At 43.0% G+C, this 13,333-nt stretch overlaps 1 protein-coding gene across 1 annotated transcript in view; it reads left to right on the forward strand.

Annotated features, from left to right (window-relative positions):
* Window positions 1-10,312: 10,312 nt before the first annotated feature.
* Window positions 10,313-13,333, forward strand: part of LOC134469054 (mannosyl-oligosaccharide 1,2-alpha-mannosidase IA-like) — a 250,878-nt gene continuing 247,857 nt past the window's right edge. The window contains exon 1 of the mRNA XM_063223072.1: window positions 10,313-10,813. Within this exon, the coding sequence (XP_063079142.1) occupies window positions 10,313-10,813 (501 nt within the window). The remainder of the gene's footprint in view (window positions 10,814-13,333) is intronic.

The following is a 13,333-nucleotide window of genomic DNA, read 5'->3' on the forward strand; positions in this document are numbered from 1 at the left end:
ACACACAGAGCATCTTTCTGGCATGGGCATGCATGCACCTGCACCTGCACACACACACGTGTGCATATGCGCATGTGCAAAGGAATTACGCGAGTAATTCCAAGCAATATCGTCGGTCTAACCCAGTGTTTCTCAAACTTTTTCAGACCGAGGACCACTTTGTCCCCCTAAAAAATTATCGGGGACCACCTGTCAACTGAATTGGCAGTTGATGGATGCTAATTTGACACTGCTAATTTTTATGCAGATCACTTACTTTTTATTCACATTATAAGCCTGATTTGTTGTGTTGAAAACATGAAAATGTTACAAATATAGCATACTGGTAGCTTATCTTGGAAAAGTAGAAATCCCCTCGCGGACCACCTGAGCTCTGTTGCGGACCACACTTTGAGAATCACTGGTCTAACCATAGAGAAGCTGTTTTTTACATGTTATTGTGTGTCATTTCGTGATTGTTGAAGGGATGCCTGCGTTTCAAGCCCTACCCTTTACTGCTCCGTTTGAAGGGACGAGGGGAGAGGGGAAGGCATAGGGGTATGGGTAGAAATGCTGTTAAGAAGTTCTATCATCTATGTGTGAATTCTTACCATTCAAATGTTTTGAGAACATACTTTTTAAGCCTCTATAAAATGCATTTTGCAATGCAATTCAATGGAATGCCCAATACAAAATGTCAATTTCCCAACATTCTATAAAATGGATATATCTCGTTTTGGAAAAGAGCTCTTCAAATTAGAAATGGGAATTTGACCTAAGTAGCGATACTGCAGTGTGTGGGAGTTGGGAGTGGAGAACAGTTACTGTCAAAGACAGAAGGAAGTGTGTATCAAAATGCTCTTGGAGAACCCCATCGATATGTCACTCTTTAAACTGTATTCAAGCACAGTTCTCCATAGCCATGTCCCATAGAAAAATGATTCCGTTTGATATACTTGATTTGGGTGGCTTGCCAATTTTCACTTGCGTGCAAGTAACTCTATATGACTGTTGGCCAGTTTGTCAGTCCATCTATCCAAGTATTTGCATGCGGGTGTTGGCAGACTTTGGTCTGTTGACCATGTTAGACGCATAAAAGCAGTTATTGAAGTATACAGCTTTTTAAAAAGTGTAGCAGCAATCAAATGGTCGCATGGTTCCACAGAAAAACAAATGATATCCTTTGTTGTGGCTCCAACGGACACCATGCTGTTACGTTGGGGACAAAGGTTTACACACACACACACACACACACACACACACACACACACACACACACACACACACACACACACACACACACACACACACACACACACACACACACACACACACACACACACACACACACACACACACACACACACACACACACACACACACACACACACACACAGGTGCAGTGTTCCTGCTGTGCTCTGGGATTCTAGCAGTTTACAATAACAGCTGAATTTCAACCTTTCCCCTTGCTGTAAATAACTTGATAGCCTACATCTTGAAAAGAGGCACACACACGCGCGCGCACACACATACACACACACACACACACACACACACACACACACACACACACACACACACACACACACACACACACACACACACACACACACACACACACACACACACACACACATCAAAATATGCACACTCATGAGCATGCATGCATGCACACACACACGCACGCATGCACACATGTCGCAGGCACACACACACGCGTACACACACAATCAATAATGCATACCGAGAATGATGTAAACATGTTGACTGTCATGTAGGCTTTTACCTACTGTCCTCGCTGAGTAAATGATTCATACCTTTTCACAGTACATTGTCTTCAGGTGGAGGAGATAAAAGGTTAAAGGTGCACCATGGAATATTTTTAGTAGCCTACTCAATTTCCAGACTTAATGCTGCCCATTCACAAATGTTACCTTTTTAACAAATACCTACCACCACCATCAAATTCTAAGTATATGACTGGGAAAATTTTCCTGGTGAACCAGTAGCCTGTAAGTAACAGGCTACTGGCACACTGCCCTTTCACGCGTCTCCGCAGGCGGGGTTTAGTCAAAAGATGCTTGCACGCGGTTGGAGCAACCTCATATGAATGACATGACACTTCGACCACTCACGTTGAAGCTTTGTGACGTAGGACGTGTCGTCACGTAAGCGCCGCCAGGTCGGGAACCAAAACAGAACAACGTCCTTTAGAAAATCAACTTGAGGTATTTTGGATAACACCGCTGAAATTGCTACTTCCATCCCGACGCATGATAACTCCTCGCACGCCGCCATTACTGTTGTGATTCAGGGAGGGGGCGGGCACAGCCGAACTACCCTGGGGGAGGGTGTTGCGTTCGATAAACGTCATACCCACTGAAATCCCTCCCTACGATCCTGATTCGTCGAGCTGCCCCGTTTATTTCGTAAACGGAGGAGGAGAACGAATCACAGGTGCACCAGAAGGTTTGTGTAGCCCAGCCCCCTGGGCGTCAACACATAGCTTCTGGTTCACCAGGAAATGGGAACATAGCATTTTTCATACATGACATTTTTTTAGCTGCAAAATGTACTGTGCTTTGGTCATACTAGTAATGGTTTATTATTCAGGATATATTCATGAAAAGATACAATTTGGCAATAGGCAGCACAGCTTCAATTAGCTGCATAGTTGCAGTACCTACTCTGGCCACCCTGTGCCACCATCTTGCACGGTGCATCTTTAAGTCATGACACCCCATGACTTGTATACTCTCTGTGCATGACAGTGGACTGCGAAAGCAGGAGTGTTAGTCTATTGATTACATGTATTTTGTTGTGGCTTTGGGATCAAAGTGAGTCCAGGGTGGAGTGCTAAACAAAATCAAAGTGAATGAAGGAGTAAGTAGTAATGAAAAGAAATTATTTCTTTTAGCATACGTTACAGGTTTACAATATACAACCATGACTATGATGTTTGTTACATCTTATTTTTATTACAGAGCACCTTCTACCTCATTGGAATATGGACAAAGTAAAAAATGGGGTGCTGTAGAAGGAGCCTGTGCCTGTGAAGGAGCCTGTGAGCCGGACAATCCAGAGGCTGCTGCGATGAACGTGTGATCATCCGCTACCTCTGATACAGCACAAGCAGGGAGGAGGGCAGCTGCACAGCTCGCTGACTAACCAGGAAGCGCTTGTCAGCCTCAGCAGCCAGTACCCTGCAATCAGTGCTAGCAGTGTTGGGCAAAGCAGCTCTCACATGAGCAGGCAGTTGGTGCAGGAAAAGATGGAGAAAAAGGAAATCTGGGTTGTTGTCACCAAGCAGATCGAGCATTATGTCCATTAGCTCTGAGGGCTTGCTGTGTCCGAGCCCTTGAAGAGAGAAAAGCCTACTAGCCCGCTCAGCATCAGACAGTTTGAATGTTTTCAGTAAGTATTCCTTCAGAGTGTCATACTTTCTTGTCAGAGGAGGACATTTAAGAAGGCTCACCACTCTCGATGCCGTAGAACTTTAGAGGGCACGTACCACACGTAGTAGTATTTAGTTTCGTCTGTGGGGATCTGATGCAAGGCATATTGTGCCTCAGTGTGGGCGAACCAGGCTGAAGCAGACAATTCCCAGAATTCGAGGAACTTGAGAGTCAGCGTTGGCGACCTAGCGATCTGGATACGTCCAGTAAACAATCGTCGGGGGTCACCAGTGCAGAAGTTGCCTTTTGGAGGAAAGACGAGCCAAAACTTCTCACATTAAGACTCTTTGAGTCGTGTTTAATAGCACATTGACCACCAGCTGTGTTTTTAGAATCATGTCGTAGACTCCCAGCGTTCTAAACCATTGTTAGCTGTTTTTTGTACAGTCACATATTGTGTAATTGGGCCACCGAAACATGCTATGGCTCGTTTGAAAGGTGAGACTTTCACCTCTTAGTGCGTGAAAACCGCATGTCTATATGTGCTTTCATTGCCGAGCTATTGTGAGCTAAACCGAGGCCGTATCGGCCAAAATCAACATGGAATGGAGATATTGAGGCTTTTATGAATGATGTGCCGTTTCAGAATCTTGTGCTTTTCCACGGGGTCCAATATGAAATTGGTGTACTAGACACGTCTCTCCTGCTCTGCCACCTCCCCCTGCAATTGTATCAACCAATCAAACGCATTTTCGCCTCCAGAAGTACACGTTACTTCCTTGTGCACAGTCCAAGTTCCTGCGCAACTAATCTTTGCACACACACGAAACGGGTCTTAGTCACACGCAGTAGGCAAAACATATCCACAAACACGTCCCTAAAGGCATTTAGTCCAACGTCAACAACAAAATCCGTTAATCGGATGCGTTAATGTCTCCGATCCTTGTGTGGGAAACAACTGTTGTGCTGTGCCATGCATCCATGCATGCTACTGTTTACATAGCAATGCTAGTTTCACCAACAGTAGCAGCCAGCAGCCAGCTTCTCCTGTTCAGCGCCAATTTCATCATGGGTGTAATAAAAAGGATCTGGCCAAGGTTATTTGCATTATCCCCCAGAAGGTGTGCTGGACTCGATGTGAAAGTGAAAGTGTTGTCTTCTGTAGCCTAATTATTGTGTGAAGCATACTATAAAGCGCCATAGAGTGGAGGCTGACTGTAGCCTAAGTAAACAACATACAAACACTTGTGTTTAAAAAGATGGCAGCATCGCAGACACTTTGCAAGGTGTACACAGAGAGGGGAAAGGGCCGCAACAGTGACGTCACTGACGCAGGGAACAGTTCTGAACAGTAGCTTATCGTTATCAAAAATATTCTTGGGTTGGCGCCGATCCTGGCGTTGTGATTAAAATGTCCAGATGATGACACAAGCTTTTGACTGCCATCTATGTCTGTTCTACTTATCACAGAGCTCCCAAAATCACACACAATAAGCATTGAAGTGTCTAGTTATGAAAAATACAATAAAAACTCAAAAACGTGTTTTCCCGTTTTGGGAGCCAACGCATGGGAAGTAAAAACGGGTTTTCCCGTGATTTGGTAGTCAATGTGTTAGCAAACTAAAAACATGGTGCCGCGCAAAAACAGAAAATCCGGCATCAGAACTCTTAAAGAGACCACAACTATTACATGAATCACTACAATAAAGATGATGAACCACATAACATTAAAGACGATAAACCAACAGCACAACACATACTGTAACAGAACACGTGTATAAGATAGTGAATTATGTCGTCAGTGTTGAGAGCACCACAATGTTAATATTCCTGTGTGAATTTGTATAACCCCAGAAAGGGCATTTACAACCCTGTGAAGAGTCAGAGGAGTCAAAAGTAGAGCTGTGTGTAATATTTTCACCCTGTTTAAATGCAGGTGTACTGTTGTGTGCAATTTAATCTGTCTTGCGATGAGTGTTATGTGTAAACGGCTAGACACCATCATTTTGTTTGGGATAAATGAAAGAACACTCTACTCTACTCCACGGCATTCAGTAAATCAGTTATTAGAATAATATTAAGTTTACATTATAGGGCTTCAGTGTGCATGGCATGGCTTTAAGTTGGCTTTATACTGTACTAAATTATTATGTCTGTGGTCATGTTCTCAGTCTCACAAGTTTAGAAGTTCAGAGAGAGTGCTGTAGTACACAGTAAGCTATCTTCATTTTGAGAGAGAGAGAGAGAGAGAGAGAGAGAGAGAGAGAGAGAGAGAGAGAGAGAGAGAGAGAGAGAGATAACAGGAGTGAGGAGTGAGTGAGTTATCTCCTCCACTCCGTGGGCTTAAAGATGTGAACACGGAGTCTGATTAAGATCACCTCCACCTGCTCATACAGCACTTTGCATGCATGTGCAGACGGATGATTCAACACACTTTGCCTTCAAAGCTCCTTCTCTTCATCTCTTTTCTTTTTTTTTTGTTTCCTCCTTCTCCCTCGCTCTCAGAAATGAGGGCACTGCAATTATTACATTGTGTACCTGAACCATTCTTTGCGAGCCGTAATTGAACTGTAATCTGCATAAATTCTTCTAATGTCTTCAGTCACATGCTTGGAGGCGGATGCCGCTTAACACAGTATGCACAATTCCCCATTATGTCCTGTATTTAACACATTTCATTTGATTTTTTTTTTTACACATTTACAGTTCTACAGGTGTAATATACAGTATGTGTACAAGGGACATTATATGTATGCCTTTACACTCAATTGTGTTACACACCAGAGTGTGTGTCTATCCAGTACATTTACTTGTTGCATATACCGTACGTGGTATAATATTGCCACAGTTGCTGACAAGAATACAAGTTAGGCCATAGAACATTGTCCATGTATACAGTGCATACAGTGAAAGCGTACAATGCACACAGCTTGCATAAAATAACTCAGACAAGAAATACAAACCCCAACTCCGGTGAAGTTGGGACGTTTGGTAAACAGTGAACAAAATCAAAATGCTATCATTTTCAAAACATTCAATCTATTCATTAGATGGAGAATAGTGAAAAGACAACATATTAAGTGTTAAAACCGAGAAAAAATATTGTTTTGGGGGACATATGTACTCATTTCTAATTTGATAAATCCAACACGTCTCAAAAGAGTTGGGACGGGGATCAGTGAAATTTAGTAAACATCCAAATAAGATAAAACAACAAAGAAGAACATTTCAAAATGAATTGTACTGACGGACAATATAGGTGTCCAGGTATAAGATCATCACAGAGAGGCTGAGTCACTCAGAATTAAAGATGCAAAGGGAATAATTACCATAGTTATTACATACATTTTTGAATTCCCTTTGATTGACCACGATTGAGTGTATATAAGACATATTTTTGTTATTAAAATCATTGTATAGGTTCATGACATCATGAAATATATATTGGCTGTAGTCTCACTCTAGCACTCCAGGAATTAGAGCTATTGAAAACTGACCATATTAAGAATGCTTAATGCGTGCAAATGATACAGGGGTGTAACATTCTCCTAAGCACTTGAGCTCACTTGAAATAGACCCAGAAGACATGGGAAACTGTCCTTTGATTACAGAAGTCAGCAGAAGTTGTAGAAGTCCATTCTTTTTGACAATAATAGAGCATTGCACATCCTGTGCTACAGTGAAAATGGACCATCCAACTTGTGTTAGTGCTAGCTTCAAAAGTCAGCCTCCATGATGACATGCGGGTGCAGTAGTGCATTGGTTAAGATGTTCTCACTCATCTGTAGAGTTAAATACAGTGCTGAATGGTATAAATGGGTTTTAAACAGCATGAAAAGCCACTCATGCACTATATTTTGAAGGGAGATCTTCGATTACTGCCACATAGTAAGGTCAAATTGCATTCTCTACTATGTTTTAACAGTTTGGCTCCATCATAAGGACCAGCAGGTGATAAAATGGTGGGCTTTTGGTCAAGACCTGTCACACTGTAAGCACTACAGAAAGGAAAACATTGCAAAACATGACAAGGAATACACCCACCCACCATTTAAGCTGGTGAATTCATGTCCAAGATAGGAATTAACACTGTTTTTTATATAAAATCATCTCATCGGTTAATGTATTTAACTGTTAAGTGTTGTCTTTTGTTTTGTTTTTAGTCTTCCTCGACATTTGCTGCCATTTATTGTCCCCGTCCCAACTCTTTTGAGACGTGTTGGATTTATCAAATTAGAAATGAGTACATATGTCCCCCAAAACAATATTTTTTCTTGGTTTTAACACTTAATATGTTGTCTTTTCACTATTTTCCATCTAATGAATAGATTGAATGTTTTGAAAATGATAGCATTTTGATTTTATTCACTGTTTACCAAACGTCCCAACTTCACCGGAGTTGGGGTTTATACACATGTGGCCAGTACTACTTCAGTAAAGTATTTTATGAGGATGACTTTCTTGAGTTGTCAGTACAATGTAAATACATGTTTCAGTGCACCATCATATTTTATATGGCAAACACAGGCAGGTGGACTGTACAGCTCAGTGTATTTGGAGAGCCCAAAAGCTTTCCAGATGTTGGGAATATCAAAGCCATCTGTTGTGTTGTTCAGGAGTTGGCTCTGATTGAGTCAGTGCATAATAAGCAAGGGAAACTGAATTCCAATAAGCCAGCTGTAACAAAGCTCCACAAAGCTCAGAAACTGTAACTGGACTATTTCAGAGGAGCAGCAGCAAAAGTGGCAAAGTAGTACGGTTGCAAGCAGAAGGCAAGTATTCCGACATTCCAATGGGTCTTCAATTCGGTGGATGAACAGTGCAATATAGCTCATTACCATGACATTCTCAACTCTGAAGTTCAACTGCAAACTGTCTCTCATGTCATTCAAATCGCCCCTCGTCTCCACAACGCTTCTATACAAAACCCATCTATTCAAACTCAATTAATCCGATGCAATTGTCTCTCTTGTCACGTTTGTGCGGTAAGGGCCGGCTTATGTGGATGGACAAGGCCTACATACGTAGTCGTAGAAAAAGCTAGATGTGTAACTAATGTTTTGCAAGAGTCTGTGTGTGTGTGTGTGTGTGTGTGTGTGTGTGTGTGTGTGTGTGTGTGTGTGTGTGTGTGTGTGTGTGTGTGTGTGTGTGTGTAAAACAATGTTTCTGACGCTAAGTTGGAGTACACACATACACAATAAACTGTTGTATCCACAAAATTCAAGTTCAAGTGTGCTTTATTGTCAAAAATCTATGTAACAAGGTTAGCACAGAAGTTTGAAATTTCGTTTGACCAGTCTCCAATTAAATTTTGCAGTTAAACTAAACATGTAAATAGAACATTGATAATAATCACAAACACACACACACATACACTCACACATACACACACACACACACACACACACACACACACACACACACACACACACACACACACACACACACACACACACACACACACACACACACACACACACACACACACACACTTTCTGGGCTGTCAAAAAGACAGTCAGATTTGTAAGTAGAAGAAGTGCTGTTATGGAATTACAAGTGATCTGCAACCATGAAATATCAATGGCCTATGACTAGTGTATAATTAGAGCTTACAGGAAGAATGTCACATGACCCACTAGATTTTAGTGTGTAAAATGGAAAAAACAGGTTTTAGCAAAAATTCCCTGCCATTTGTCATATCCATTAAAACATCTCAGGTGATGATCACGGACATCAACTGCCTGATGAGGTTTTATTCACTGTTCAGTCACCATATTTCTCGGGTTGCAAAGTAATGATAATAAAATAATATAATAATAGTAATTCTGATGTGTTTTCTCTTTAACATGATTTCTTTTCATGACAAGATTGAGGGTTGCTGACCATGGTGCTGTCCTTCTGCACTGCTCTCTTCAAGGTGCATAGATGAGGCATAAATGCTATTTTGTTGTGTGCACTTGGGACGCTGCGCTGACTGCTTGGGCTTGACCCCGGGAAACAATCTGACCCCCCCCCCACCCCCACCCCACATATACAATGTAAAGAGGACCCTCTCTCTCCCTGGGCACAACAGACCCCTCTGTCTCCTCCACCGGCTTCCCTGTGTGCCCTGGTGTGCTGTGTGTTACAACAGTGGGACTTTTCCAGCAGGGCTTTCACTAACTTCATATAGATACCACATCCTATTGTGTCTGGTTTTCATGATTACGTCCATAAGTCATCAACCTGGAGAAGTCTGTGATTCAAAACAGAGGTCTTCAGTGTCTTGAGGATTCCCTCATAGGGGTAAACAAAACTTGCCAGTATATTTGTCTGAATGTTGCAAAGCAATGTAGCCTACAACAGAAAGAACAACTGATTGAATAACATGTCTTAAATAGCTAATAGGCCTATTTAAGCTGTGTGAATATCGGTATTTCTAGTTTTTTTGGGAATAGCCTACATGTTTGTTTTCTGTGAATAGCCTAAAACTTTGTGTGACTGACTCAGGCATCAGACAAGTAAAACATGAATACAAGTGGTCTAATCAATCCATGCACACACACTTAAAGCTTGATTGCAGAACAGACGATTTTCAGCTCCAATGTACTGGATAATTCAAGACACGATGTCAATAATATCCTGAACGACAGGAGGCGTGTGATTGGACGAGGAGAGCTGCCAATATCGCCTAACTGCTGCTGCTCCTTCTACGTTGAGCTCAGCTCCGCAGACAAGTAGGCGAGAGTTTTCTGCAGATGTGTTTCGGCGTGGAGATGTAGCTTTCCACGGTGCGCATGGTGCTATTGCCTCAAGATAGATAGACGGTCAAGCCTTTAACCTTACCTGACTTTCTACACCGACTAAATGTGGCGAACGGAGACTCAACGTTTCGATTCGTGAGCAAAACTCAATCTCCGTCTTAATTCAATCCCACCAGCCGATCCAAAGGAAGGAAAATGCCTGTGGTAACTCTGTTACCTTTCACTGCGACTTTGAACAGGAAGTCTGCCAACACGACTTCATTTCGGTTGTCTGAGAAATTTATCTTGCTTTTAGTTTTCAGTGCTTTCATTACACTGTGTATCGGTGTGCTGTTCTTCTTGCCCAGTTCGTCTAAGCTTTTCAGTGGAGTTTTCTTGCGCTCGTCATCCCTCGAAACGGCTACAAAGACAGGTACGGACAGAGACTCCGGCGTCAGCACTGGGAATACGGACAAAACAGTTAAAACTAGAGACACGCACGATGAGCTCTTGATGGAGGCGCAAGGGATGCTTCATAAGCACCCCGAAGATGTAAAGAAAGATATAAAAACAGAAAAGAACAAAGTTGTCCAAGGTCTCGTTAAAGGCTGGAAAGGAAAAAATCTCCCCTATATCGAATATGTTCGACCACCCGGAGCAACAGGGCAGGAGCCGTCGGACCCAGATATGAAGCAGAAAAGAGACAAAATAAAAGAGGTAGGACTGTGCTTATTTTCATGTTTTTACAATTAGTCTGCTACAGTTCGAGAAGAATCATCTCGATTTACATCACTATTGCACATAAGTGTGCTAATTGGTCAGACAAAATGTGATTCGTGTCTCCCGTTTATCTTTAACGAAGAGCTTCTCTAAACAAACTTGTGTTTGCTGTCCATGGTGCTGAAAACTGAACTGCAACCGTCGCCAGCCACCGCTTTTTTTGCGTCCCCGTCTGTCAATCAGGGGCTGTCACGCATGTAGCCTACGCTCGGCTCCGCACCACCTCATGTGTTTCCGGACATTTGCGCTGTTGTGACGCTTTATGATGCTGTAAAAATGTGCCGATTAAAACGGCCCGTGTCGGCATTTCCAAATCTCTCACGTTTGCTTACATAGTGTTACATCACAGTGGGGTGGATGTTGCGCAAGTCTTACACACCCCATGTTTGTTTGCTTGTGTGATGTGTGAAAAAATCCAGGGTTAAACACAGGCAGAAGAGCATAAGTCACAGGCACACTGTCATAATAGTTCAGTGAGGAAAGGGAACAAGGAACATACTGACTGTGTCTCCTTCCTCTCTCTGCCTTAAACACTGAAACATCTTTACTACTACGTGCTGGATCACTCAAAGTACAATTGTAGGTAAGTGGTTGGAGTGTCAGGCTTATAGCCCGAGGGTGTCTGGTTCGATTCCTGACACAGCTGGGTGGGGGGATTGAGCAGGCTGAGGTCCCATAATGCATGATGGTACGGTCGTTCTGTACTGCTCGCTTATGGTGCCACTTGTGCTGGCCCCTTAACATTACACATAAATGTAATTTCAGTGTGGAGTACTGTGTGACAATGAGGGTTTCCCAGTGGGCAGTTTTTCCTGTCAAATAAGATGCTGATGGCTTATTGTCCATAACAGCTGGGGCCCAACAGGGCTCCCGGAAGTGTACCCTTGGTAGAGCAGGTCCCTGAAGAGGCAACAAAATTGCAGATATCTGATTTTTCTTTTTAGTGCTGTTGTGGACTTGTGTCAGATAAAGGATGCTTGCAAGAGCAACTTATACCCCAGATGGGTGAAACAAGGGACGCGTCACAGCAGGCACTCACACACAGCCCTTAGCAAGGGGTTACATTACCGTAAAAGTCAGATGGAGTCATAGTACTGTATCAGTTCCTGTGTATAATCCTGTATGTGTTTCACTAGCTTACAATATGCATGTGTTGTGAGTAATTACAGGCTCTTATCATTTTCTAGAGTTATGTTTTGTTTTTGATTGAAATGGGCGTCAGAATAGCGATTTTCATAATTGCTCTGTGAGGGCAATTAACGTCAAGAGCTGCAAAGTGAGAAGACGAGGAGGAGGGGGAGCGGAGTGGAGCAGAGCGGAGGCCGGTTTGAGTGAGGCTCGTCTCGGCAGCTCTCCCACTGTGTCCCTTTGAAGGTATTTTCGAACAGGGCCCAATATAGGCTATCTCCACAGATGCATTGATAGAGTGGGGGAGGCAGAGAGATGTGTGTGTGCGTGCGTGCGAGTGTGTGTGTGTGCATGCGTTTGTTTGTGTGTGTGTGTGTGTGTGTGTGTGTGTGTGTGTGTGTGTGTGTGTGTGTGTGTGTGTGTGTGTGTGTGTGTCTGTGTGTGTGTGTCTGTGTGTGTGTCTGTGTGTGTGTGTCTGTGTGTGAGGTTAGACTGGGAGTGAACGATTGAAACTGTGTGCGTAAGTCTAAGAGAGGAACAGTGACAGCAGTGTGTGTGTGTGTGTGTGTGTCAGAGAGAGAGAGAGGGAGAGAGAGAGAGAGAGATTGGAAAAGAGAGAGAGGGAAAATGGGAGGTGCAGTAGCCTACTTGTGTGTGTCAGAGAGAGAGAGAGAGACAGAGGGAGAGATACAGAGAGAGAGCTAGGGAGGTAGAGAGACTATAATGAGCATCTGACTGATTGCTGCACATTAGTACGGTATGAAGCATGAGAAGATTTGCTCGACACCTGGCCTCCTTCTGTCAGACCTCAACTAGAATACTAGCCTATGCAGCAGCACAGGAGGGCAGTCTGTTTGCATTAGCAAACTTAAAAATGTGGCACAAGCTAGGATGGATGGGCATCAGTTTCTGCCTGGGGTTGAAGAAGTAAAGAGAAAGTAAAAAGAAAAGCCATTTTCTCTCCAGATAGATGGATATCAGATTCACCTTCACCTCTCAGTCTCTTTATATCAGGGCTCGGCTTCTAGCTGTGTTGGAGGTTGTTTTTCTCCATTTTTCTTTTTCCATTTTTGTTGCATTCACAGACAGAGTCCCTGATTGAATGGTTCTTGGTAGTATTTGACTCTTTTACTCTGTACCTCGTCTGACAGGCTTCTGCCTCCGTCTGATTCTCTGGAAGATTCTGCCTTTGGTCTTGTAAATGAGACCGCTCCGTATACTGTAATAGAGTCTGTGTCTCGCCTGTAAGAGATTCTTGTGTCTGGCCTGTGGCTGGGAGAACAATAATGAGAGCCAATTTTCACCTATGCATGCAGACGCTCAACAGTT

The sequence above is a fragment of the Engraulis encrasicolus genome, chromosome 18 (assembly GCF_034702125.1).
Source record: "Engraulis encrasicolus isolate BLACKSEA-1 chromosome 18, IST_EnEncr_1.0, whole genome shotgun sequence".
Taxonomy (NCBI): Eukaryota; Metazoa; Chordata; class Actinopteri; order Clupeiformes; family Engraulidae; genus Engraulis; species Engraulis encrasicolus.